This window comes from Phocoena phocoena, chromosome 16, assembly GCF_963924675.1.
Source record: "Phocoena phocoena chromosome 16, mPhoPho1.1, whole genome shotgun sequence".
NCBI lineage: Eukaryota > Metazoa > Chordata > Mammalia > Artiodactyla > Phocoenidae > Phocoena > Phocoena phocoena.
Window position 1 is genome coordinate 46,926,686 of NC_089234.1, and position 26,188 is coordinate 46,952,873.

Sequence of the window (26,188 nt, forward strand, 5' to 3'; positions counted from 1 at the left end):
CTGCTGGGGCTTTGTTTCTCCACCTAGGGGTGGGGTCCGCATCCTCCGTCTCTCCACTAACAGGACTGCCGTGCACATCAGGTGAGAGTCCTGGAAGTCACATTGCACGTTTGCAGGTTATTGTTTGTAGCTGTTTTGAAGCTCTCTGGAAAACACAGCTCCTTTTAAATCCAGGCCATCTGATTGAAAAGATCAAACATAGCATCTGACGTGTGGAGGGCTTTGCCGTTTTATACCCACCACCTCGTTGACCCGTCGTTCACTCTGAGGGGTGGTTCATTCTTGTTCCCATTTTACAGATTTAAGAAACTGATACCCAGAGGTCTGACTTGCCCAAGGCCATCCCAAGATCCCTGGTACACTTGCATTAAAGGGACTAATTCCTCACCGTGAAGCTTCTTGTTGGAAACCCAAGAAAACACCAGATAAAGGGCATTCTAAATATATTTCTCTTCTATAGATGCTGATCTCCTGTTACTGGAAAACAAGAATTAGCGTGTCTGCTTGAGGATGTGGTTGGCTCTTTATAAAAAGGATATACAAGAAGTTTGCACATAGACTGCCAGCTTCGTTATGTTGCCGACAGCTTCCAGCAAAAGAAGAACGTTTGCAGCCAGGTATTTCGGTAAGAAGTTTATTTTATTCTATGTGGTGTATGATTACCTTGGTTCTTGGCTTCTTGCTTGAGTGATGGGGTCATTTGTGGCCACCCAAAGAAGCTGTCTTGGTCTTGTAATCTGAGAGCACCTAGGGGCGTCTGTGGTCAGGGCTCAGGCACTGACTGATGGCTCAGCCCTCACCCCTGAACTCGGGAGCTGGTTCATGTCTGCCTGAAAAACAGAGCCTTCATCATGACCACGATTGTCAGGGACCCTGGATCCAGTGGCTCAGGGCTCTGATGACATTCAGAGTCTGTAAGAATCACTGTGCCCACAGACCATGGGTGCAAAAGGCCATCACAGGGAAGGCTGTGCATTCTGAGGCTGCCCTGTATCTTGCTTGGAAACAATCCAGCTAAGCAGTTAATTCAGAAACAGTGAGGATGGTTCAGTAAAGTGTCCAGGAGGTAACTTAGACAAAGTGGGACAAACCGCTGTGTGGTCATACAAGTGCTGACTAGCTGGGTGAGTCAAACAGGTGCTGGCTGAGTGTTTGTGCAGTGACATCTCACGTTCTCTGGACCTGGGTGCCTTCAGGTGATGATTGAAATCCCAGATACTAGTAGGAGAAACACAGTCAGTGGTACTCAACCTGGCTTTATGTTAGAATCATGCAGGAGCTTTTAAAAATCCCCAGGCATTTTTTTATTTTTGGCCATGCCACGTGGCATGAGGGATCTTAGTTCCCCCACCGGGGATCATACCCGTGCCCCTGCAGTGGAAGCGTGGAGTCCTAACCGCGGGATTGCCAGAGAATTCCCTCCCCAGGCATTTTTGAATACTGGAGATCAGGCTTAATTGGTGTGGGGTGGACAGCAGCAGTTCCCAGGTGAACCTAGGGTGTAGCCAGGCCCAAGAGCCATCAGACACAGCCCAGAGCCCCCAGACCACACAGCAGCCTTTGCTATGGTCTGCACAGGTATCCACAGGGATGCTGAGTCTAGCTCTGTGTCCACAGAGCCAGGTCGCCAGAATTCCACTCTGGGCTGGACACGTGTTGTGGGACGCTTCTTGCATGTTTAACCTCTCTGGAGCCTCCTTTCTACAATAGGGGGTGGAGAGCAGCTGAGATTAGCCTTTACCTCTGTTTAGTCCTAGTGCATTGGGGTGGGGGAGTGGTCTGTAAAATATCCAGTATTTTTCTCTCATCTGGGTTTATGGCATCATCTGAGTTGAAAGGAAAAGTCACCGTCACTTACTTTTGTGGAAGGTTCCAGCCACCAGATTCCCATGGTGTGGCAGATGTCCCCGGCTTCAGAGTACAGATGCTAATCGTTTGAGAACACGACAAATGAGCTATTGCATGAGATACCTGAATTTAAAGAATTTGATTGAATTAAATTTTTGTTGTGGTGAAATTCACATAAAATTAACCATTTTAAAGTGAATAATTAATTCAGTGGCAATTTCAAGGTGTCCCACAACCACCATCTCTCTTTAGTTCCAAAACGTTTTTATCACCCCCCAAAAACCCCACCCCCATGACGCAGTTGCTTCCCACCTCCCCCAGCCCTGGCAGCCACTAACCTGCTTTCTCTCTCTATGGGCTTTACCTATACTGGATATTTCTTATAAATCGAATCATACAGCGTGTGTCCTTTTGTGTCTGGCTTCTTTGACTTGGAGTAATGTTTCTGAGGTTCATCCACATTATAGCATGTATTGGAACTTTATTCCTTTAGACTGAATTAATTTTTAATTTATTATCTGATCACAAACAGCTTGGCAGCTTTGTAAAAAAGGAGGAGCCATGCCATTCTACAGAAGGCTTCAGAAAGGACAGGAGAGTCAGCCAACACAGGGGAAGTGTCCTCTGCCCCATCTCTGGTCTCTCTAATTCAGCCCTGTCTCTTCTCCCTCTCTCTGTCTTTGTCTATCTGTCTGTCTTTCTCTCTTTCTCTGACCCTCCCTTCTCTCTCTCTCTCCCCCCATATATTCTACAGGAGATTATTGGGGAACTTGAGCTTGCTTTTAACTGAGATTTTCAGGGAATTGGGGCAAACAGAAGATTCTTTGGAGTTAAATTGAACTTCTGTACTTCACTTAACCACTTTGCCTATAATTTTGCCAAGTTGAGGACCTGCCATGTAGCAGGAAGTCAGAGGCCAACCTCTACAGGTCTTGGCCTCTCACTGAGGGGCGCTGTGCTAAAACTCTTACCCAGCCATGGGCACCACCTTTAGCTCCACCTCTTGTGAGCTTTTCCTGTGCCACTGTCTTGCCTGGTCCGACCAGGTGCAGCTCCCAGCTTCCCAAACTTCTGCTCACTGAGCTGCCTGGTTCTCTGCCAAGGTGGTGACTTCTCCCTGTTAGCTGACCCTACATGAATAGCCACTGGACGTCAGATTCATAGTGGGAAGCAAGATGGTGGCTCCTGCCCATACCAGGCCAGAGAGTCCACAGAGAAGAAGGTAGCTCTGAAGCCATTCCTACAGGTCCCCAGTTCCCTGGCCCACGAGCTGACCTTCAGGACCAAGGCCAGGGGGCAGCTTGGAATGGGCATCCTCCATCACACCCCTTCTCCAGGCCTTCCCAATTCTGTGGCTTTGCTTACTTTTCCTTCTTCCAGACCATACCCTCACCCCTCCCTGCTGTAATACAGGGATGTGAGGAGACCACGAGATCCCAGGTAGGGAGGCAAGAGTATGTCCTGGGATAACAGGAGATTCAGAGAGAGGAGAACTGAAGATATAGGAAGGGGAGTGGTGGGTGATACAAGAGGAAAGGTAGGTTGATGTCACTTTGAGAAACTTGGACTCTTTCTTATGGGCAATAAGGAGCTATTGAAAGTTGTAAGAATAGGACTGATCAGAACTGTATATAGGAAGAATATCATGGCAGCTGGGTATGAAGTCAGCTCTCACCTGGATTCTTACAAAGGCCCCCTCACTGGTCTTCCTGATTCTACCTATGGCCTTTTCATCTCTTCTCAATATTGCAACTGGAACAGACTCTTAAACCTAAATCAGATTAGATCTGTCATTCACTCAACACATCCCAGTGGATCCCCATGTCACGCTTCCACCCGGCCCAACATTACCCATCACATCATCTCCTACGTACCCTGCTTGCTTGGCACCAGCAACACCAGCCTCCTTGCTCTTCCTCAGACATGCCAGGTCTTTGCATGTGCTCTCCCCTCTCTCCAGAGCACCCTAACCCTCAGATATCCATATGGCTCACAAACTCACCTCTTTCAGATTTTTGCCCAAATGTCACCTTCTCTTGAGGCTTTCACTGACTACCTGTCTGTGTCACAATGGGATAAGTTACACAGTAACTGGGTCACGGGTCACCTGCCCATCATAGTGACTCAAAGACCCAGACTAATGGAACAATCATTATTTCAAGTGCTGCTGGTGGCGAGGCCAGATAGCAGAGGGAGAAGTTGAGCTCCAGAAGGGTCTCATGTCAGCAGTGAAATCCTCAGCCTGGACATTGCCCCAACTACCCACGAGGGGTCCAGGAAGTACAGTCCGACCACATGCCTGGAAGGGAGGGTTAGGGTTAGGGTTGGCAAACCACACCAATGACTGCACAAGTTGAATCCCACCCTGACTTTCCTATCCTTCTCTGCTTTATTTTTCTTCATATTTTTCTTCATTTGTTATTATCTCATATATCTCTATATTTTAACAGTTTATGGAGATGTAGGTTACACAGGATAAAATTCACCCATTCTAAGTGTACAATTAAATAATTTTTGGTAAATTTATAGAGTTATCCAACCATCACCATTATCCGGTGTTTAGACATTTCTATCACCCGGAAAAATTCCCTCCTGACTATCTGCAATTAATCCCCTCTCCTGCCCCCAAGCCTGAGAAACCACTGATGTGCCTTCTGTCTCTATAAATTTGCCTTTTCTGGACATTTTATATAAGTAGAATCATATACTATGTGGTCTTTTGCATCAGGCTTCTTTCATTTAGCATAAAGTTTCTGAGGTTCATTCATGTTCTTGTGTGTATCAGTAGTTGTTCCTTTTTAGCTGAATAATATATGGATGTGCATTTTGCTTATACACTCACCAGTTGATTTATTATTTTAGGGCATATTCTGAAGAATGTTCCATATGTACATGAAAATAATGTATATTCTGCTGTCATTGTAAGGAGTGTCCTATATATATCACTTAGGTCAAATTGGTTAATAGTGTTGTCTAAGCCTTCTATATTGTTACTGATATTCTGTCTAGTTGTTCTGTCATTTATTGAGATTGGTGTAGGGAAATCTCCAATCTTATTATTCAACTGTCTACTGTCACTTTTCACTTCATGTATTTTGAGGCTCTTTTGTTAAGTCTGTGTATGTTTATAATTGTTATAGCGTCCTGATGTATTCACCCTTTTATCATTGTAAAACGTTCCTCTTTGTTGTAATGTTCCTTTTCTTAAAGTCTATTTTATCTTATATTAATATAGCCAGTTCCAGCTGTCTTATGGTTCCTGTTGCATGGCATACCTTTTTCCATCCTTTTCCTTTCAACCAGTTTGTATCACTGAATCTACAGTGTGTCTCTTGTAGATAGCATATAATTAGATCTTGCTAGTTTATGAAGACAGTCTTTGCCCTTTGAATGGGGATATTTAGACCACTCACATTTAATGAAATTATTGATATGATTGGGTTTACATTTTCCATTTTGTAACTTGTTTTCTATATGTCTCCTTTATTTTTATTCCTCTGTTCCTCCTTTACCATCTTCTTTGTATTAGATGTTTTCTAGTGTACCATTTTAATTTTTTATTGATTTTTTTTTTACTATATTTTTGTGTCATTTTCTTAGTGCTTGCTCTAGGGATTACAATATGCATTTTATCTTAATCTACTTCAGATTAATATTTAATTCCAGTGAAACATAAAAACTTTGCTCCAAGGTAGTTCCATTTCCTCTCTTCTCCTTCGTTTTATTATTGTCATATATGTATTACATCTATGTCTTATAAACCCCAAAGGACACTATTATAATTATTGCTTTATACACAGTTAAGTCTTTAAAAGATGTTAAGAGAAGAAATGAGAAAAACTTTATTTATAGAGCCTTTCATAGTAACCCATGTACTTATGATTTCCTGTGTGCTTCATCTCTTCCTGTGGATGCTGGTCGCCACCTGGTGTCATTTCCTTTCAGCCTGAAGAACTTCCTTTAGTGTTTCTTATGAGGCAGGTCTGCCAGCAAGGAATTCTGTTAGTTGTTGTCTATCTGGGAATGTATTAATTTTGCCTTCATTTTTGTAGGACAGCTGTTTGGATACAAAATTCCTGGTTAATGGTTTTTATTTTTCTTTCAGCCCTTTGAATATGGCCTTCCACTTCTAGCCTCCATTGTTTCAGATGAGAAGTCAGCTGTTAATCGTGTTGATGTCCCCCTCCATGTGATGAGGGGGACAAGTTTTTCTTTTGCCACTGTCAGGATTTTCTCTTTATCTTTCAAGAGTTGGACTCTAAAGTGTTGAACTATAAATCTCTTTGTATTTTAAAACTGCTTGGGATTTTTAAAGTTGGTTACATGTGACACATGATATTTTTCATCAAATTTGGGAAGTTTTCAATCACTATTTTTTTTGAAATAATTTTTCTGTTACTGTCTTTTGTCTCCTTCTAGGACTTGCATTACACATATATTGGCATACTTATTGTTGCTTCAAAGATCTCTGAGAGTCTGTTCTTTTTCCTTCAATTGTTTTGTTCTGTGTTTCTGTATATTCTTCAGATTGGGTTATTTCTATAGCTCTGTTCTAAAGTTCATGTATTCTCTCTTCTGCCATCTCAAATCTTCTGTTGAGCCCCTTTAGTGAATTTTTCATTTCAATTATTGGACTTTCAACTCAAGAATTTCCATTTGTTTTTTTATATTTTCTGTCTCATTGAGATTCCCTATGTGTTGATTCATTATTATCATGCATCCCTTTAATTCTTTAAACATGTTCCCTTTAGTTCTTTAAATGTATGTACATAGGGTTTTTTAAAAGTATTTGTCTGCTAAATACAAAAATCTGGGAATATTCAGAGAGTTTCTATTGGCCTTTTTCCTAAGTATGGGTCACACTTTCCTTTTCCTTTGTACACTTATAATTTTTTAATTAAAAACTGGATATTTTAGATAATGTATTGTAGGAAACTCTGAATTCTAATTTACTCACCTAAACAATGTTGTTGTTGAATTGTTTGGTAACTTGCCTGGGATAAATCTGTTAAATCTGTCTCCTCTACAATATGCAGTCACTAATATCTCTGGTTATATTTGTTGTTTATTCTTCCTTTTATTTTTAAACTGGCTTCCTAGGGGTCACCTCTGTTTCTGTGTAATTCAGTGATCAACCAATGATTGGACAGATGTTGAGTTCAAACCTTGAACTAGTAGAACTTCCATTCTCTGCCAGTAGATCTGCGTGAGGTAGGGAAACGCAGTCAAAGTTCAGATGGTTTTCAAGTTCTTCAAGTTTGCCCTGGCTTTTACTTTCCGCTGGACTCTTCACATTACCTCTGCCCTTGCCACAGTCTTAGGGTTGGCAGGAGTGTATGGGTACCCTGAGCCCTCTCTGGTCTCCACTGCACGTGCATGCTCCCTAAGCCAGGCACATGTTCGCCCCAACAATGAGTAAAAACTCAGACACAGCATCAGTTCTCCCCATTCACTTGCTGCCAAGATTGTCTATTCCACTGACAATGCCTCTGGGTGTAGGCATCACCCACTGCTCAAAATTGAATAAGCCACTTTTGACTTCGTCAGCAAAGTTGCTGGTCCCCATGGTGTGCCCCACCCTGGCAGAACCTCTGTGAGGACTGAGCTGGGGAAAGTGGGATAGAAGCACCCCTTGGCAAGAACACCACAGACTCTCACTGTTCTTACCTAAAGTATAGCAGTTTTTCATGCATAAGTGATTGTTGCATGCCTTTGGTCAATTTCAGAGTATGGAAATGGTTGTTTTTGTCAGTTTTGTCCAGGTTTATAGTTGCATTTGGCGAAGAGGTTTTGCTGACCTCATCACTCAGACATAGCTAGAAGTCCTGCCTCCTACTTATCTATTTCATCTACTATCTGTCTCCCCTCTCCTACTAAGATACAGCCTCTATTCTGCAGGCTTTATTGCCACTACCCCTTTGGTCACTATTCAAGCACCACTTAGAATAAGGAGGGAAGGGTGAAAGTTAAGGTTAGAGCTGTTTTCACAGTGCCTAGAATGATGTCTGACATGCAGTATATGCTTAATGACTGTTGAATAACTGAATGAATAGCATGGAGAGAAGATGAATGGAGGTCAGGTGGCCTCCTTGAGGATCTGAGTCAGTAAGAATATAAAGGGCACAGTGGGTTCAAGAGATGGTGGAGAAAAAAGATGGACAATGCTTGGCAGTGCCAGACAGGGAAGGCACTGAGGATGTCCACGCAGTTGGTTTTGGTGTTGCAAAGTATTTCTGCAGAATTCCAGACCTTTGTCACAGAGCTAAAGACACATGTACATGGCCCAGGAGTCAGAGAAGCTGAAGAGGCTCTGTGGGAAGGAGGGACAATGGCAGGTCTAGCTGCTGCTTCGTGCCAATGAGATGAATCAGCTTATCAGCAATGATGCCCACGTGCTGCAAAATGGCTGCTGCTTCCCTTCAGTCTCTCGAATCTCCCAAGAATCTCCCTGTAGCCTGTGGGAAACATACAAGAAAGGGAAGCCTGGGACGTGTCCTTCAGCCTCGCCAAGTTGTATTAGAAAGCCATCACGGGTTCTTATTCTCTGGTTTTGGATATGGGAAGTTCATGGAAGATGTGAGGCCATTCTAAGATTCCAGCAGGATGGCTCTGGGAGGGGAAGCCGGTGGGCAGGGGGAAGAGGCCAGGGCAGGGGGACATTTCAACAGTTCAGGGAAGGGCTGATGAGAAGTTGGACAAATATAGTGGTGGTAGAGACAGAACAGTCTGAGAATATGGAATGCACAGAGCTGGGTGTCTGGCTCATGTGGAAAGGAGGGAGGGAGGAGGTGCCATTGTTGGGAGGTGGCACAGAAGGAGGGACAGGTGTGGGGAGGACTGCTTGGTGCCATTCCTGACTGACCCTCAGCATTCTCTGTTCTCTTACTATCACATCTCATCAAGTCCAACACCGTTCGTCCATCCATCCATCCATCCAACCATCCATCATGCATTCCCTGTGGGGTGCTCTGGGCAATAGCTCTGTGAGTGAAGAGAGACACCCACTGCCCAGCTTCACACAAGCAATGATCCATGGCATCTGCCCCTGCCCAGCACCCGACACCATAGATACTGCATTGGGGCCTGTCTGTATCTGCAGGGGACTCAGCAGTATTCAACCAGAGATCTGGTTGGCTTCTGGGGAGATCAGCTTCTCGGGGACTGATCTGGTAGGGATGGTGGCCAAGTGTATATAGAGGGCATCTTCTCTGACTGTCTCACCCACTCGCTCTGGCCCTTCACACTGGAAGAACTCTCAGAATTAAGCTAAAGCTCCAGCCAGCCTGAGGAAGCCCCTCAGACCCCAGCCCACCCACACTGCATCCTGCACGTTGCCTTTTGCCTTCACGTCTCTGCTCTGTGAGCAGCTCTGTCCCCGCACCCCTTATCCTACCCCTCCTGACTTGCCTCCCGGCATTCTGGACTTTGTGTGCCAGCCAAAGTTACCTTGAGTGAAGACTCCCTGCTTGCCTCCCACTGTCCCCCCAAGCATACCTTAGCCGTAGGTCTACAAATGTTTGTCGAGCCTGTACTGTTGGCCAACAGTCATTGTTCTAGATGCTTGAACACATATGCAGAGATGCAGCCCTCCTCTCAAGGAGCTCTTGGTCTGCAGAAGCACAGGGCTCTGGTGGAGGGTGTGCAAGAAGAGCGGGAACCAGGAGGAGGGTCTCAATGCTGCTCCTGGGTCAGTGCAGGGTCCCAGAGCAGGGAACAGCCAAGTCGGCCTTTGGAGCAGGGGCAAGAAGCAGCCAGGTAGGTAGCCCGCAGCAGGCGTTCCTGGAAGAGGGCCAGGGCTGTGTCAGGCAATCTGAGGCCTCCATCCTGCTCCTCCCTGGGCTCCTGCATAAGCCCCAAGCCCAGCCTGTGACACCCAGACACACGGACAGCACTGACGCCGGCTGGGCTGGAAAGGCCTGCCAGCCCAGTGTCTCCTCCACTCAGTGCCCTCTCTGCCAGCTGTCTTTATAGAAGCCCACTGATAAACACTGATGCTGTTTGGGGAAGGAGGGGGAGGGGAGGGGCTGTGTCAACCCCTTAGCACCCATTCCTCCTCAAGGATGTTCACCTGCACCTGGCAGCACAAGGGACCCTAGGGAATGAGATGGAGGTGGGGTTTTCTTCTTCTTTTTTAATGAAAGAACAGTGAAGGAAGGACTTATGCTACCACCAAACTAAAAATAATAACAAATATTAGCTTTGAGATCACCTTGCACAGTTTACAACTCACTTCACCATGGTGATCTCATTTAACTCCTGTAACCAGCCTGTGAGATAGTCATGTCCCCATTTTACAAATGAGGAAAGTGAAATCTTTCCATACTGCTCCCTAGCTGGAAAGTGGTAAAGCTATGCCCAAATCTGCCATCCCCAAAAGCAGAGCCCAAGGGCTTGGGTGCGGGTGGTTTATTTGGGAGATGATACCAGGAAGCAGGAATGAGGGGCTGGGGAGCGTGAGACATGGAAGGCAGGCCTGTGTAAAGGGCATTATCAACGTCACGCTGTCAGCAACAGACTGACTTCACAGAACCCTGAGAAGAGTATGGAGTGCCTCTCAGATAGTCCAGGAAGGACAGAGGTAGGAGAATTACCCTGCTCCCTTTCTCCCTCACCTGAAGTCTGCCCCTAGAGATGTGGATGCCCAGCACTTCTGGGCTTTGTTCATTTGCACAGGGTCTGTAGGTTCCCTTTGGCTTCAGAGAAGCCCCCAGCAGCTGAGAGCCTGGAGTGGGAACCACCAGTGGACAAGAGCTCTGTATCACACCTGTGACTGAAATCAGGACTGGTCACAGAGATGGGACTTGTGACGCCCAGAGCTGTGTTACGAGCTGCAGCCTATGCCCCTAATGTGTCCCTCTCTCCAAGCTGGGGGCAATATGTGAGCTGGACAGGCTTGGGGAGACATGGAGTTGGGGTCCTGGGAACCCCAGTGCAGAGGTGCAGAGACGGGGCCAGCGAGCAGTGAGAGACAGAGCGACCGGAAACAAGATGAAGAGTCCCACTTCATGGTGGTTCCAGAAGGGTCCCTGTCTCCAAGGGTCCCCATGGGAGCTGGAATTCTCTTACTTACAGTGAGGAGGAAGGGCAGGCATGTTAGTCTGCTCAGGCTACCATAACCAAGTGTCACAGGCTGGGTGGCTTAAACAACAATTGATTTTCTCATAATTCTGGAAGGTTAAGTTCTAAGATCAAGGTGTCAGCAGGTTTGGTTTCTTCTGAGGCCTCTCTCCTTGGCTTGTAGATGGCCATCTTCTCCCTGTGTTTTCACACGGTCTTTTCTCTGTGCATGTCTGTGTCCTAATCTCTTCTTCTAAAGACACCAGTGATATTGGATTAGGACCCATGTTAATGACTTAGTATAACTTAATCACCCCTTTAAAGACCTCATGTCCAAATACAGTCACGTCCTGAGGTACTGGGGGTTAGGACTTCAACATATGAATGCAGAGCGGGCACAGTTCAGCCCATGACAGCAGGGAAAAGCCCTCTTGCTTTCCTGGATCCTGAGCTGTTGGCCCTGAGGAATAGTAAGGCATCTGTGCCCCAGGAACAAGAAGGCTGGGGAGAGGCTGGGCACAGCCCTCAGCCAGTGTCTAGACAGAAACTCTGCCAGACACACTGCCCTCTGGAAGCCAGCGGAAGCCCACACTTACCCACCCTCAGCGACCGAACCAAATAGGGGCTGAGTCAGGGGCTTTCCTTAGGGAACCAGTTTCTTACGCTGATTTCTGTTCCTGCACATCTGGGAGAAATGACTCGACCCTGAGAGTGGTTGCGAAATGGCAAACCACAGTGAGGGCTCACAATTCTTCTGCACTCCCGTGTGGTCTCATTTACTGCTGCCCCAGCTCTGTGGGGGCAGAACAGCCCTCCCTGTTGGCCAGATAAGGAAGATGAGATTCAGGAAATTCATTGACGCCCAAGGGCACACTGCTACTGAGCAGCAGAAGCAGGACTCAACCCACATCTGAGCTGACCCATCTCTACTGCTCATTTGCAGCTGCACCTCCGCCTTCAGGGACATTGGCTGCACCCCTTGGCCATAGCCATCAAGTCCCCCCCCACAACTGGAATGTGTATCCATCGGCTTTCCACAGTATGACTGGGTTAGTGGTACAAACGGGCTTCTCTCAGCATGTTTGACGGCTGGTATGTAAGACTGCCAGCCAGTTACCATAGCAACAGTGGTGGGAAGAAGCAGCATCCTGGTGGCCTGGGTGGAAAGTGAGGATTAACATGGGGACAAAGATGCTCATAGCATGGACTTTCAGATACCTGCCCTAAATGCCATCTAAGACTCAGTACATCCTGAAGACCAGCTCAGCCCAGTGTTCAGTTGAGAAACTGTTTTCACTCTTTTTTATGGCTGAGTAATATTCCATTGTGTGTACGTGTGTGTGTGTGTGCACGTGCATGTGTGTATATATGTATACACCACGACTTTTTTATCCATTCATCTGTCGATGGACATTTAGGTTGCTTTCATGCCTGTTATTGTAAATAGTATACCAGAAACTAACACAACATTGTAAATCAACTATACTTAAACATAAAAAAAATAAAATAGCATTCTAGGGGGAGTTAATTTTAAATCTGTCCAAGATGGCTAAGGGGGACGAGGCAGCGCGGAGGCGGCAGCCACACGAGGGGCTGCAGTGACGGAGGCGAACCAGCGACCCAGACACCGGGGTTAACCACGTCTTGTCCAGGACCCTCCTAGGTGAGAATTATGAAGATGATGACCTAGTAGACTCTGATGAGGTTATGAAGGAACCATGTCCAGTATAGATTGTTCTTTCACATGAAGATGACCATAACCCTGAGCTTGATGAAGAAGCTTTGGAGCAGATATTGCTACAGGAGCACATAGGAGATCTTAACATAGTAGTGGTATCCATGGCAGGAGCTTTTCCTAAAGGGAACTCATTTCTACTGGACTTCATGCTTAGATATATGTATAACAAGGATTCTCAAAGTTGGATTTGTGGAAACAATGAACCATTGACTGGCTTTACATGGCGGGTTGGTTGCAAAAGAGAAACAACAGGCATACACATCTGGAATGAAGTGTATGTGATCGAGAGACCTAATGGAACAAAAGTGGCTGTGCTGCTGAGGGATACCCAGGGTGCCTTCGATAGCCAGTCAACTATCAAAGATAGTGCAACAGTGTTTGCTCTGAGCACTGTGACTGGCTCTGTCCAGGTATATAATTTGTCTCAAAATATTCAAGAAGATGATCTTCAACACTTACAATTATGTACAGAATACGGCAGACTTGCAATGGAAGAAATCTACCAGAAACCATTTCAGACATTAATGTTTTTGATTCGAGACTGGAGTTATCCTTATGAACATTCATATGGTTTGGAAGGTGGAAAACAATTCCTTGAAAAGAGATTGCAGGTAAAACAAAGTCAACATGAAGAGCTACAGAATGTAAGGAAGCACATTCACAACTGTTTCTCAAATCTTGGTTGCTTCCTTTTGCCACATCCTGGTCTTAAAGTTGCAACTAATCCTAGTTTTGATGGGAGATTGAAAGATATTTATGAAGAGTTTAAACAAGAGCTTCGAAATCTGATTCCATTGCTACTTGCCCCAGAAAATTTGTTAGAAAAAGAGATAAGTGGATCTAAAGTCATTTGTAAAGATCTTGTACAATACTTTAAGGCTTACATTAAAATTTGTCAAGGAGAGGAACTTCCACATCCAAAGTCCATGCTTCAGGCAACAGCTGAAGCTAATAATCTTGCTGCAGTAGCAGGAGCAAGAGAGATCTATTGCAAAAGTATGGAGCAGGTAGGCGGTGGGGACAACCCTTACATTGCACTCTGGAGTAAAAACACCTGGATCTCAAGGAAGTGGCAATTAAACAGTCTTGTTCAGTTAAAAAAAAAATGGGTGGAGATGAATCCTGCTGTCGTTATCAGGACCAGTTTGAGGCTGAAATAGAAGGAACCTGTGCAAATTTTATAAAGCACAATGATGGCAAAAATATCTTCTATGTTGCTCGTACCCCTGCCACACTGCAGTCATGTTTGCTACGTATATAATCTCAGGACTGACTGGCTTCATTGGCCTAAACTCTATAGCCGTCTTGTGTAACCTTGTCATGGGGTTAGCACTGACGTCTCTTTGTACTTGGGCATATGTTAAATACTCTGGGGAGTTCAGAGAAATTGGAACAATGATTGATCAGATTGCTGAAACGCTTTGGGAACAGGTATTGAAGACCCTTGGTTGGTAATTTCATGGAGGAAAACATAAGGCAGTCTGTAACAAACTCTACCAAAGCAGACCTGACTGACCAGGTGTCTCATCATGCCAGATTAAAGACAGACTGACAGTTCATCTCTTCATGGACTCCACTCTTTCTTTTTTTCATTCTTGCTGTACAGTGAGAACTCAAATAAAAATAAACCAAAGTTTACAATCAACTGTAGAAGTAGTTTAGTATAACTGGCTTCACAGATGGCTGCCACAGAGTGTGAGATTGTTTGTTGGTTTTAAGCATTCTGTTCATGGCTCCTAAGACATGAAGATTGGCTGAGGAGCATTAGTTTTCATGCACACTTGTGCCATGTTTAATTCTTTTCTTTCCCTTTTTACTTAATCTAATGTTAGTGAAATTTATCTTATGGAAAGGCTATTTCAGGGAAATATTTTAAGAAATCTATTTAGAGTCTCTTTAACACAGTGTCCCATTGAAATTTTAATTTTTAGAGAAGTTATGAATCAGTGTATCAAGAATCAGATTGGAATGACAAAGAAGCCTTTACTGAGCTACGACATTAAAAGTATATATTGCTTTACTGCCTTCAATACCAGTATTACATAAATGCATGTATCAGAAACTTCACAGAAATTACATGACAACTCTTGCAGCTAAGAAAGTGATTCTGAGGTGTACATTTGTCTTACCTTTTTAAATTTATAAACCTGCCCTAAAAGGAGAAACATATCTGGGAAACTGAACCGTCTTTATGCAGTTTAGCCTTCATGTACATAAAATATGCCATTAATTTTATTGGGGGGGAAATTCCATCCAAAAATGTTGCCTACAGCTATGAGTTAAGAGTATCTATACAGTGTGTAGCATTTATTTTCTAAAATCACAGATAGGGCAAGTATGTGAATTATAAATATATAAATAGGATTTTGTATTAAAAGTTTTGTAGTTTATGACAAAATCTGGTTCTGTGGTAGGCTAATGAGTACAGACCCTGTGAAGGAATGTTTGTGGCTCATGTCAGTGTGTGAGTGCATAGACAATTTGAAGTTTTTGTTATATTTGTGATATTTATCTTCTTGAGCACTGCAGTCTCACCACGCCCCCGACCAAGGGAATTCAGTGGGAATGTTTATTGTGACTTTGTCCTCTGTTGCATTTTAAAGTTCTTTCCTGTAATTTGTTTTCAGTATATAATTAAAAATTTGTATATATAAAATGAAACTTGTGATTTTTTTAAGGAATTCTTCAAATATGTATTCCATTACATAAACCTATTTGTTTATACTGAAAAGAGCATGAGTGGGAAACACCCAAGTGACAGCTGTAAGGTATCGTACCTCATACCTTGAAGCTAAGCTTGTAAAAAGTTATTTTTCAGTGTCTGTCTCTGTTAGGGAAAACTTGTTGTGATTAGCCTAGGGGGTGTATTAATTTTGTTTTTCTCTCTCTTTTTTGTGGTATATGTAAGGCTAACATTTTGCAATACTTTTGTAGCCTTCTCTACGAACACCTATTAAAGCGTCTAGTTTGGGTTTTTTTGGTTTTGTTTTGTTTTGCGGTACGCGGGCCTCTCACTGTTGTGGCCTCTCCTGTTGCGGAGCACAGGCTCCGGACGTGCAGGCTCAGCGGCCTTGGCTCACGGGCCCAGCCCCTCCGCGGCATGTGGGATCTTCCTGGACCGGGGCACGAACCCGTGTCCCCTGCATCGGCAGGCGGACTCTCAACCACTGCGCCACCAGGGAAGCCCCCTAGTTTGGTTTTTAAGTGAAGAGAACTCAGATGTTGAGCTGCATGACTGAAAGTTCTAACTTTACTTTGGTTGATATATCCGCCTCCTGCTTCAAATCCTGTTTTTATATGGATTATATTTGTTTCCATCTGTATTAAACTGCTACCAACTCATCTGTTCTTAGACAGAAAAAAAAAAAAGCATTCTATTCTCCCCCAACCCCCAAAACAAACTGTTTTTTCTCCTCTCCCCAGACCTCTGCTCCCTCCTCTTCTTAGCCCTATGTCATGATCCAGTCCTTGTTAACTTCCCAGCGAACAGGGAAAGTCAACCCTTTCACCTTGACACTGGCATCATTTTGCCAGTTCTGAAAAGAATAGTCTTTAAAGAAAGCCAGGTCTAGGTGTAAATCTTAGTTCCACCAATTACTTACTCTCTGGTCTTATTCCGGTGATATAATCTCTCCACTTGGGTTCCTCACTATAAAAGGGAGATCATGATAGACCATATCTCACAGAACTTTTATAAGGATTGCCTAGCTAATAAAACACAGAGAGTTCGAGAAAGGGCACAGGGTAATTCCTGAATGAATAGAAATTCCCTTTCAGGTAAACCATTGGATCCTACTTTAATCTCAGGTTGTGAACTGTTGGCTTTGGGAATTTTTTTAGAAGAAAGTAGAATAATGGGTTTTTACTTGATTCAGACTCTGTGTGCAGACACAGGGACCCTATATTTGGAGCCAGGCCCCCAGCCTTACTTCTCCAGTGTTCAAGGAATGCAAATCCAAGGCCAGTCAACTGAGTGTCCCAGGGGAAGGCAGATCATCATAGAGCTGAGAGCTAGCTGGGGCTATTAAAGGTGGACTCAAGGCTTCCCTAATGAGAAGTTGATAATTAGTCACTCAGTACAACAGTTCCTGTTGTGCCAGGAACTGTTCTAGCTACAGTTACAGTAGGTAACAAAGCAGATAAAAATCCCTGCGTCCTGGAGCTTACATTCATTACTTGTATTAATCTAATGGAGAGATCTAAAGGAAGTTGTTCTCTGAAGTCTTCCATGTGGGTCACAGGCCTCTGGAATCCTCTAGGAATGGGGAGCTGGGAGGTGCAGTAGGAGTTGTCTGAAAAAGAATAGTCATTATGCAACAGCTTTTAAAATTTAAAGACCCAGGCTTCTGGTTTTATCTTTGGTGTGTAAAAAGCTTAGAAATTATCATTCCCACCCTTACTATAAGGAGAAAACTAAATGAACTTAAAATCAATGACTTCTTCGACCCATCAGAGAATTGAGGTCACAGAGCAAACCACTACCCCAAATCTAGAGATACAGGGAAATTCAGAAGATAACAGCCAAGATATGGCAGAGATTTTGGAATTATCAGGTAGATAATTTAAAATAACTATGATTAGTATGTTAAGGACACTAATAGAAAAAGTAGACAACATGCAAGAACAGATGACTGACAAAGGATTAATTTACAAAATATGCAAGCAGCTCATACAGCTCCATATCAAAAAAACAAACAACCCAATCAAAAAATGGGCAGAAGACCTAAATAGACATTTCTCCAAAGAAGTCATACAGATGACCAACAAACACATGAAAAGATAATTGGCATCACTAATTATTAGAGACATGCAAATCAAAACTATAATGAGGTACCACCCCACACCGGTCAGAATGGCCATCATCAAAAAATCTACAAACGGTAAATGCTGGAGAGGGTGTGGAGAAAAGGGAACCCTCATACACTGTTGGTGGGAATGTAAATTGATACAGCCACTATGGAGAACAGTATGGAGGTTCCTTAAAAAACTAAAAATAGAACCACCATATGACCCAGCAATCCCACCACTGGGCATATACCCAGAGAAAACCATACTTCAAAAAAAACACATACACCCCAATGTTCAGAGCAGCACTATTTACAATAGCCAGGACATGGAAGCAACCTGAATGTCCATCAACAGAGGAATGGATAAAGAAGATGTGGCACATATATACAATGGAATATTACTCAGCCATAAAAAGGAACGAAATTGGGTCATTTGTAAAGACGTGGATGGATCTAGAGACTGTCATACAGAGTGAAGTAAGTCAGAAAGAGAAAAGCAAATATCGTATAATAACGCATATATGTGGAATCTAGAAAAATGGTATAGATGATCTTGTTTGCAAAGCAGAAATATAGACATAGATGTAGAGAACAAATATATGGATACCAAGGGGGAAAGGGATGGGGAGGGAGAAATTGGGAGACTGGGATTGACACATATACATTATTGATACTATGTATAAAATAGACAACTGATGGGAACATACTGTATAGCACAGGGAACTCTACCTAATGCACTGTGGTAACCTAAACGGGAGGGAAGTCCAAAAGGGAGGGGATATCTGTATGCATATAGCTGATTCTTTTTGTTGTGCAGTGGAGGCTAACACAACATTGTAAAGCAACCACACTCCAATAAAAATTAATTTAAAAAAGAAAAGAAAAGAAAAGAAAAAAAGAACAGACGGTTAATGTAAGCAGAGAGATGGAAACCCTAAGAAAGAATAAAAAAGAAATGCTAGAAATAAAAAACAGTGCAACAGAAATGAAGAATGCCTTTGATGGGCTCATCAGTAGACTGGACACAGCTAAGGAAATAATCAGTGAGCTTGAAAATATGTCAATAAAAAATTCAAACTGAATACAAAGAAAAAAGAGAACAAAAATGCAGACAGAATATCCAAGAATGGTGAGATAATTTCAAAATGTGTAATAAGCACATAGTTGGAATGCCAGTAGGAGAAGAGAAAAGGGAACAGAAGAAATATTTAAAGTAATAATGGCCAAGAATTTTCCAAAATTAATGACTGTGTAGTAGAGAATTCTTGCCCAAAAAGAGGGCTAGCATTTTTCCTTGGCTTCTGGGAGGGAAACTTGGTTGTACCTGATAGGAATGTCTTCATTTAGGGCAAGGGTTGGCTATACCAGATCTTAGAGTATTGCTAACCACACCTGATAGTAGAAGCTGCTCATGCTAGAAAGACCAATCATGTGATTTAAGGTGGGAGCTTTGGGTCGAGTGGTATCGGTCAACCCTGAGGCTGAGATCAACCAGGTGGACAATCAATCATGCCTGTGCAATAGAGCCCAAATAAAAACTTCTGAAACCTGAGGCTCTGGCAAGCTTCTCAGTTGGCATTACTCTGTATTGTCACGCATTGATGCTGGCTGGGCAATATGTCCTGACTCCATGAGAGAGAACAATAGAAGCTGTGTATTTGGAACCTTCTCAGACTCTGCCCTATTCATCATTTCCTTGGTTGATTTTAATTTGTATTCCTTCCCTGTAATAAGCCACAGCTATGAATATAATAGCTTTCAGTGAGTTCTATGAGTTCTTCTAGCAAATTACTGAACAGAGTGTGGCTTGGGGGAACACCCCCAAACTTGCTGTTGATGTCAGGAGTGAGGTTGGCCTTATGGAGAACTGTGTGCCCTCAAACTTGATAGCTGACTCTAAACTTTGTGTCTTTGCCAACTCCAGGCAGTGACAGTCAACAAACCACAGATCCAGGAATCTCAGAGAACACCAAGTAGGATAAAATTATGTGCATATTAGGCACATCATATGCAAATTGCAGAAAGCAAAAGACAAAGAAAATCTTGAAAGAAGCTGGGAGTAGGGGTAACCACCTTACCTTTGAGTAACAAGGATAAAAATTACATCAGACTTCTCATCAGAAACATACAAGCAAGAAGAGAGTGGAGTGAAATATTTAAAGTGTTGAAAAAAACATCCCAACCAGTATAGGATTCTATATCTATTGAAATTATTCTTCAAAAGTGAAGGCTAAATAAAGACGTTCTCAGACAAACAAAAATTGAGTGTATTCATCACTAGTAGACTTGTTATGCACAAAATGTTAAAAGATGTTCTTCAAAGAGAAGGAAAATGATATAGGTCAGAAACTGAGATATACATAAAGAAAGAGTATCCAGAGAAGGAATAAATGAAGGTAAAACAAAATCTTTTCTTTTTCTTATTCTTAATTGATCTAATAGATAACTGCACAAAGTAACAATAGTAAGTGTTTTGGGTGATTATGGTATAGAGATAGCTAGACTAGTAACAGCAATGTCATAAGGAACAGAAGGGAGGAATTAGGAATACTCTGTGTAAGGAACCTGCACTATTTGTGAAGCAGTAGTACATTGTTATTTGAGAGTGGACTTAGATTATCTGTAAATATATATTGCAAACTCTAGGGCAACCAAAATTATTTTTAAATAAGTATAATCAATACGCCAAAAAGAAATCATTGGAATATGCCTACCACTACTAAAGAAATTGAATCAGTAAGTAATAACTTTCCAAAAAAAGAAATCACCAGGCTTAAATGGTTTCACTGGTATATTTTGCCAAACATTTAAGGAAGAAATGATACAAATTCTTTACAATCTCTTCCAGAAAATAGAAGTAGAAGAAACACTTCCTAATTCATTCTATGAAGCCAGTATTACCCTAATACCCAAACCAGATAAAGACAAGAAAGGAAAGCTACAGACAAATATCTCCTGTGAATATTGGTGCAAAATTCCTCAACAAAATATTAACAAAATGAACCCAACAGGGACTTCTCTGGTGGTCCAGTGGTTAAGACTTTGCCTTCCAATGCAGCGGGTGCAGGTTCAATCCCTGGTCAGGAAGCTAAGTTCCCACATGCCTTGCGGCCAAAAAACCAAAACATAAAACAGAAGCAAATTCAATAAAGACTTTAAAAATGGTCCACATCTTCAAAAAATTTTTTAATAAATAAAAATATTTATTAAAAAAAAGAAAAAGAAAATGAACCCAACAATGTATAAAAACTTATGTAACACAACCAAGTGGGGTTTATTGCAGATGTGCAAAACTGGTTGAACATTCAGAAAAAATATCAATTTAATCCACCACATCAATAGGCTGAAGAAGAAAAATCGTGATCAAATGAATTGATACAGAAAAATATTTGACAAATCCAACACCTAATCATGAAAAAAACTCTCAGCAAACTGTGAAATGAGGAGGATCTCCTCAACTTGATAAAGAACATCTCAAAAAACCTACAGCTAACATGATAATGATGAGAAACTGGATGTTTTCTCCCTATTTTGGGAACAAGACAAGGATGTTCCCTTTAAGCACTCCTATTCAACATTGTACTGGAAGCTGTAGCTAGTGCAATAAGACAAGAAAAGGAAATAAAAATTATACAGATTGGGGAGGAAGTTTTAACTGGCTTCCTTCATAGATGGTAAAGTTATCTATGCAAAAACCACAAAGCATCTACAAAAAAAAAAAAAAAACCCAAAACAAAAAACCTCCTAGAACTAAAAAGCAATTATAGCAAGGTTAGGATACAAGGTTAAAATACAAAATTCAGTTGCTTTCCTTTATACTTGTTTAAAATGAACCAGTGGAATTTGAAAATAAAAGCACAATGCCATTTGCATTAGCATGAAAAATTAAATACATACATAAAGATCTAACAAAATATGTAGCGAATCTACATGCAGAAAACTACAAGACTCTGATGAAAGAAATCAAAGAGGATCTAATAAATGGAGAGTTCAGGTGTCAGTTCTTCTCAACTTGATCTATAGATGTAGCACAATCTCAATAAAAAATCCTGGCAAGCTATCTTATAGGTATCAGCACACTGATTCTAAAGGTTACATAGAATGGCAAATGACCCAAAGCCACCAATACAGAACTGAAGAAGAATAACATAGTTGGAGGAATCACATTACCCAAATTCAATTTAATTATATTAAAGTTACAGTAACCAAGATAGTGTGTGGTATTGGCAAAAGGATAGACATATAGACGAGTGGAATCACATAGAAAGCCCAAAAATAGACCCACGCAAATAGTCAACGGATCTTTGACAAAAAAGCAAAGGCAATTTAATGGAGAAAGGATAGTGCTTTTAACAGCTGTTGCTGGAACAGCTGTATGTCCACAGACAAAACAAAACAAAACAAAACATGAGCCTTGATACAGACATTATACCTTTAGCAAAAATTAACTCAAAATGACAATAGACCTAAATGTGAAACACAAGATACAAAATTTATAGAAGAAAACGTAGGAGAAAATCTGGTAACCTTAGGTTAGCACTGAGTTTTTAGATACAACACCAAAACGGTGCTCCATTAAAATAAAACTATCAAAATTCAGAACTTCTGAGAAAGTCACTCTGAAGAGAATGAAGCCATGGACTGGGAGAAAATATTTGCAAACTACTTTTTTTTGAGTTGTATGAGTTTTTAAAAATATATTCTAGATACAAGTGACTTAATAGATGTAAGATATGCACAAATTTTCTCCTATTCAGCAGATTATCTTTTCACTTTCTTCATGGTGTCCTTTGAAGCATAAAATTTTTCTTTTTTCTTTTTTTTTTTTTTTTTTTGTGGTACACAGGCCTCTCACTGTTGTGGCCTCTCCCATTGCGGAGCACAGGCTCTGGACGTGCAGGCTCAGAGGCCATGGCTCGCGGGCCCAGCTGCTCTGCGGCATGTGAGATCTTCCCGGACCGGGGCACGAACCCGTGTCCCCTGCATTGGCAGGTGGACTCTCAACCACTGCACCACCAGGGAAGCCCAAAATTTTTCATTTTGATTACATCCAGTTTATCTATTTTTTTTCTTATTTAGTTTTCTTCTATGAGTTTATAGTTTTAGCTCTTATATTTAAGTCTTTGATACATTTTCAAATTAATTTTGGTGTATGGTATGAGGGAGGGGTCCAACTTGATTCTTTTGCATGTGGATATCAAGTTGTCCCAGCACCATTTGTTGAAAGGACTATTCTTTCCCCCACTGAATTGTCTTCACACCCTTGATAAAAATCAGTTGACCATAAATAAGAATGTTTATTTCTGAACTCTTGATTCTGTTCTAGTACTGAAGTGTCCCTCAGGATGCAGGACTTTCAATGCTAAAACCAGGATAATCTGGAGCAAACTAGGATTTTGGTCACCCTACAGCTGAGTAGGGCTTGACCAGCCACTGCCCAGATTCTTCTCTGATTTTATATACATTTCACTGCACCCCAACCCTTCAACTACTGGATCCATCCTTCCTTTGAATTATCACTATAGAAATCATTGCATGTTCAGGGAAAGAATTCAAACACCATAGAAAAGTGTAAAGCAGAAAACAAGTGACTCCAAACTTCCATCCCTACTCTGCAGAAATAACTACTGTTATCTCCAAAAAGTTTTGACACATATATGCATCTTTCCTTTTGATAAGGACACGAGTGGAATTGGAACATGCATACAGTTTAACAATCAGCTCTTGAATCTGTACAATGTCCACTTTATGACTGTACGCCAGTCATTTCACAATACTCCAGAGACTGGCCTTTAGCTCCATTGAAGACTAGGTCCCCTGGGAAGCTGACTCTGAGATGGAGGTCAGCATGGAGTAAGTTTATTGAAGAGTGACAGATGTGAGGAGTGAGGAAGCAGGGCTGAGCATAGGGAGAAGTTGGACTGCAATGCAGTCATGACAGTGACCTCTGGGATCTTCATAAATCCCTTGGGATATCAGTGAAGACTTAAATTCAAAATAAAAAATTGGGAAAGGGAGCAAGATGCCATGGGTATAGGTCAGAGCTGCCACCCATTGCCTTACCCAGGGACAGAACAGGACACTGCATAGTCCCTTGTTCTCTGCTCTCTCTCAAACCCAGTCCTGGGCATGGGCTCAGAAATGTGACAGGTCCTGCCTTTATTATTTTTTCTTGCCTAATTGCCTTGGCTACAACTTCCAGTACAATGTTGACTAGTAAGAGAAGATATCCTTTTGGGCTTCCCTGGTGGCGCAGTGGTTGAGAGTCCGCCTGCCAATGCAGGGGACATGGGTTCGTGCCCCAGTCCAGGAAGATCCCACATGCCATGGAGCGGCTGGGCCCATGAGCCATGGCTGCTGAGCCTGCGCATCCAGAGCCTGTGCTCCGCAACGGGAGAGGCCACATCAGTGAGAGGCCCGCGTACCACAAAAAAAAAAAAAAAAAATTTCCACAAGAGAAGATATCCTTTTAAACCTGTTGAGACCTGTTTTGTGGCCTAACATTTGGTCTATCCAAGGATGTGTTCCCTGTGCAGTTTAGATGAATATGTATTCTGTTGTTTTTGGGTAGAGTGTTCTGTAGATGTCTGTTAGGTCTAGGTGGTTTCTTTGTTGCTTTTCTATACATTATTGAAAGTGGGATATTGAGGTTTCCAATTACGATTGTTGCATTCTCCATTTCTCCCTCAAGTCTACCTATTTTTGCTTCATGGACTTTGGTGCTCTATTGTTAGGCAAATATATGTTTATAATTGTTATATCTTGATGTATTGACCCTTTTATTAATATATATTGTCCTTCTTTCTCTTTTGCAGTAATTTTTGTCTTGAAGTCCATTTTGTATGATTTTAGTATAGCCACTCCAGCTCTCTTTTGGTTACTGTTGGTATGGAATATCTTTTTAAATCCTTTCACTTTCAACATATTTGTGTCTTTGAATCTAAAGTAACACTTTTTAAAGGGTACGTTGTTGGATTTTTTAAAAGTCAATTCTACCTACACCTTCCTTTTATTTGGAGAGTTCAATTCATTTACATGTAATGTGATTACTGATAAGAAAGGACTTCCTCCTACTATTTTGCTATTTTTTTCCTGTGTCATATCTTTTTTGTTCCTCACATCCTCAATTACTGAATTCTTTTTTAAAGAATTAAATGGATATTGTCCATTTAAATGGATATTGTCTGTCATAACCTTTTAATCACCTTGTTGTTTCTTTGACTGTATAGTTTTGGGGTTATTTTCCTAGTGGTTGCCTTGGGGATTACACCTTAATCTGTGTCACTCTAGTTTGGATTAATAAATACAGTATACAGAAACTTTTTATTTTATTTTATTTTTTAATTGAAGTATAGTTGATGTACAATAGTATATAAGTTACAGGTGTGCAATATATAGTGATTCACAATTTTAAAGATTATATTTATTTATTTATTTATTTGTGGCTGCCTTGGGTCTTCGTTGCTGGACGCAGGCTTTCTCTAGTTGCAGCGAGCGGGGTCTACTCTTCGTTGTGGTGAGCGGGCCTCTCATTGCGGTGGTTTCTCTTGTTGCAGAGCACAGACTCTAGGTGGGCAGGCTTCAGTAGTTGTGGCACTCAGGCTCAGCGGTTGTGGCTCGCAGACTCTAGAGCGCAAGCTTGGTAGTTGTGGCGCACGGGCTTAGTTGCTCCGCAGCATGTGGGATCTTCCTGGACCAGGGCTCGAACCTGTGTCCCCTGCATTGGCAGGCAGATTCCTAACCACTGAGCCACCAGGGAAGTCCCACAATACATCCTTGAGCCTATCTTACACCCAATAATTTGTATCTCCCACTGCCCCACCCCCCCTCTCCTCATTGGTAACCACAAGTTTGTTCTCTACATCTGAGTCTGCTTCTTTTTTTGTCATACTCACTAGTCTGTTGTATTTTTTAGATTCCACATATAAGTGATATCATACAGTATTTGTTTTTCTCTGACTTATTTCACTTAGCATAATGCCTTCCAAGTCCATCCATGTTGCAAATGGCAAAATTTTATTCTTTTTATGGCTGAGTATTCCATTGTATATATACCTCACATCTTCTTTATCCATTTATCTGCTGAACAAAAACCTTTATATATTTTCTCATCACTCATTATATCTTTAAATATTGTGTGCTCATCAACATAGATTTATAAGTTTTTTACACAGTTACCTTTGAAATCAGATAAGAAAAAAGAGAAGTTACAAAGAAAAATGCATCAATACCATCTTAAATATTTACCTATACCAGTACTTTTACTGATGTTCTTTATTTCTTCATGTGGGTTTGAGTTACTGTCTAGTGTCCTTTCATTTCAGCCTGAAAGATTCCCTTTAACATTTCTTGTACGGCACATCTGCTAGCAATTAACTGTCTCCGTTTTTGTTTATCTGAGAATATGTTAATTGCTCCTTCATTTTGAAGAATAATTTTGCCAGATGTTGATTTGGGGTTGACAGTTTTTCATGGAACCCTTTGAGCATGCTGTCTCACTGCAGGCAAAAGCAAGGCAGCATGTGTGCACCAGACCCTCACCAGGGTCAGACGTGTACACCCAGACAGGAGCTGGATTTGAAACAGATGAGAGTGAAGCAAAGGTTGGGAGGAAAGAAGTGTTTGCCAGGGTGGGAGGGCCTCCTCCAGCAGCACCTTCTGGATGAGCTGTGAGTACCGTCGGTCATGGAAATATGACAGTAGGCTGTAGAAAACTAGAGCCATGGTCTGGAAGGATGGCCTGTGGTTTCCAGTCTGA

At 42.1% G+C, this 26,188-nt stretch overlaps 1 protein-coding gene and 1 pseudogene across 1 annotated transcript in view; both read left to right on the forward strand.

The window, feature by feature from the left end:
• The first annotated feature begins 573 nt into the window (after nt 1-573).
• Nucleotides 574-26,188, forward strand: part of ARHGAP22 (Rho GTPase activating protein 22) — a 207,710-nt gene continuing 182,095 nt past the window's right edge. The window contains exon 1 of the mRNA XM_065893822.1: nt 574-625. Coding sequence (XP_065749894.1) covers nt 574-625 — 52 coding nt within the window. The remainder of the gene's footprint in view (nt 626-26,188) is intronic.
• Nucleotides 12,451-14,195, forward strand: LOC136136245 (atlastin-2 pseudogene; annotated as a pseudogene).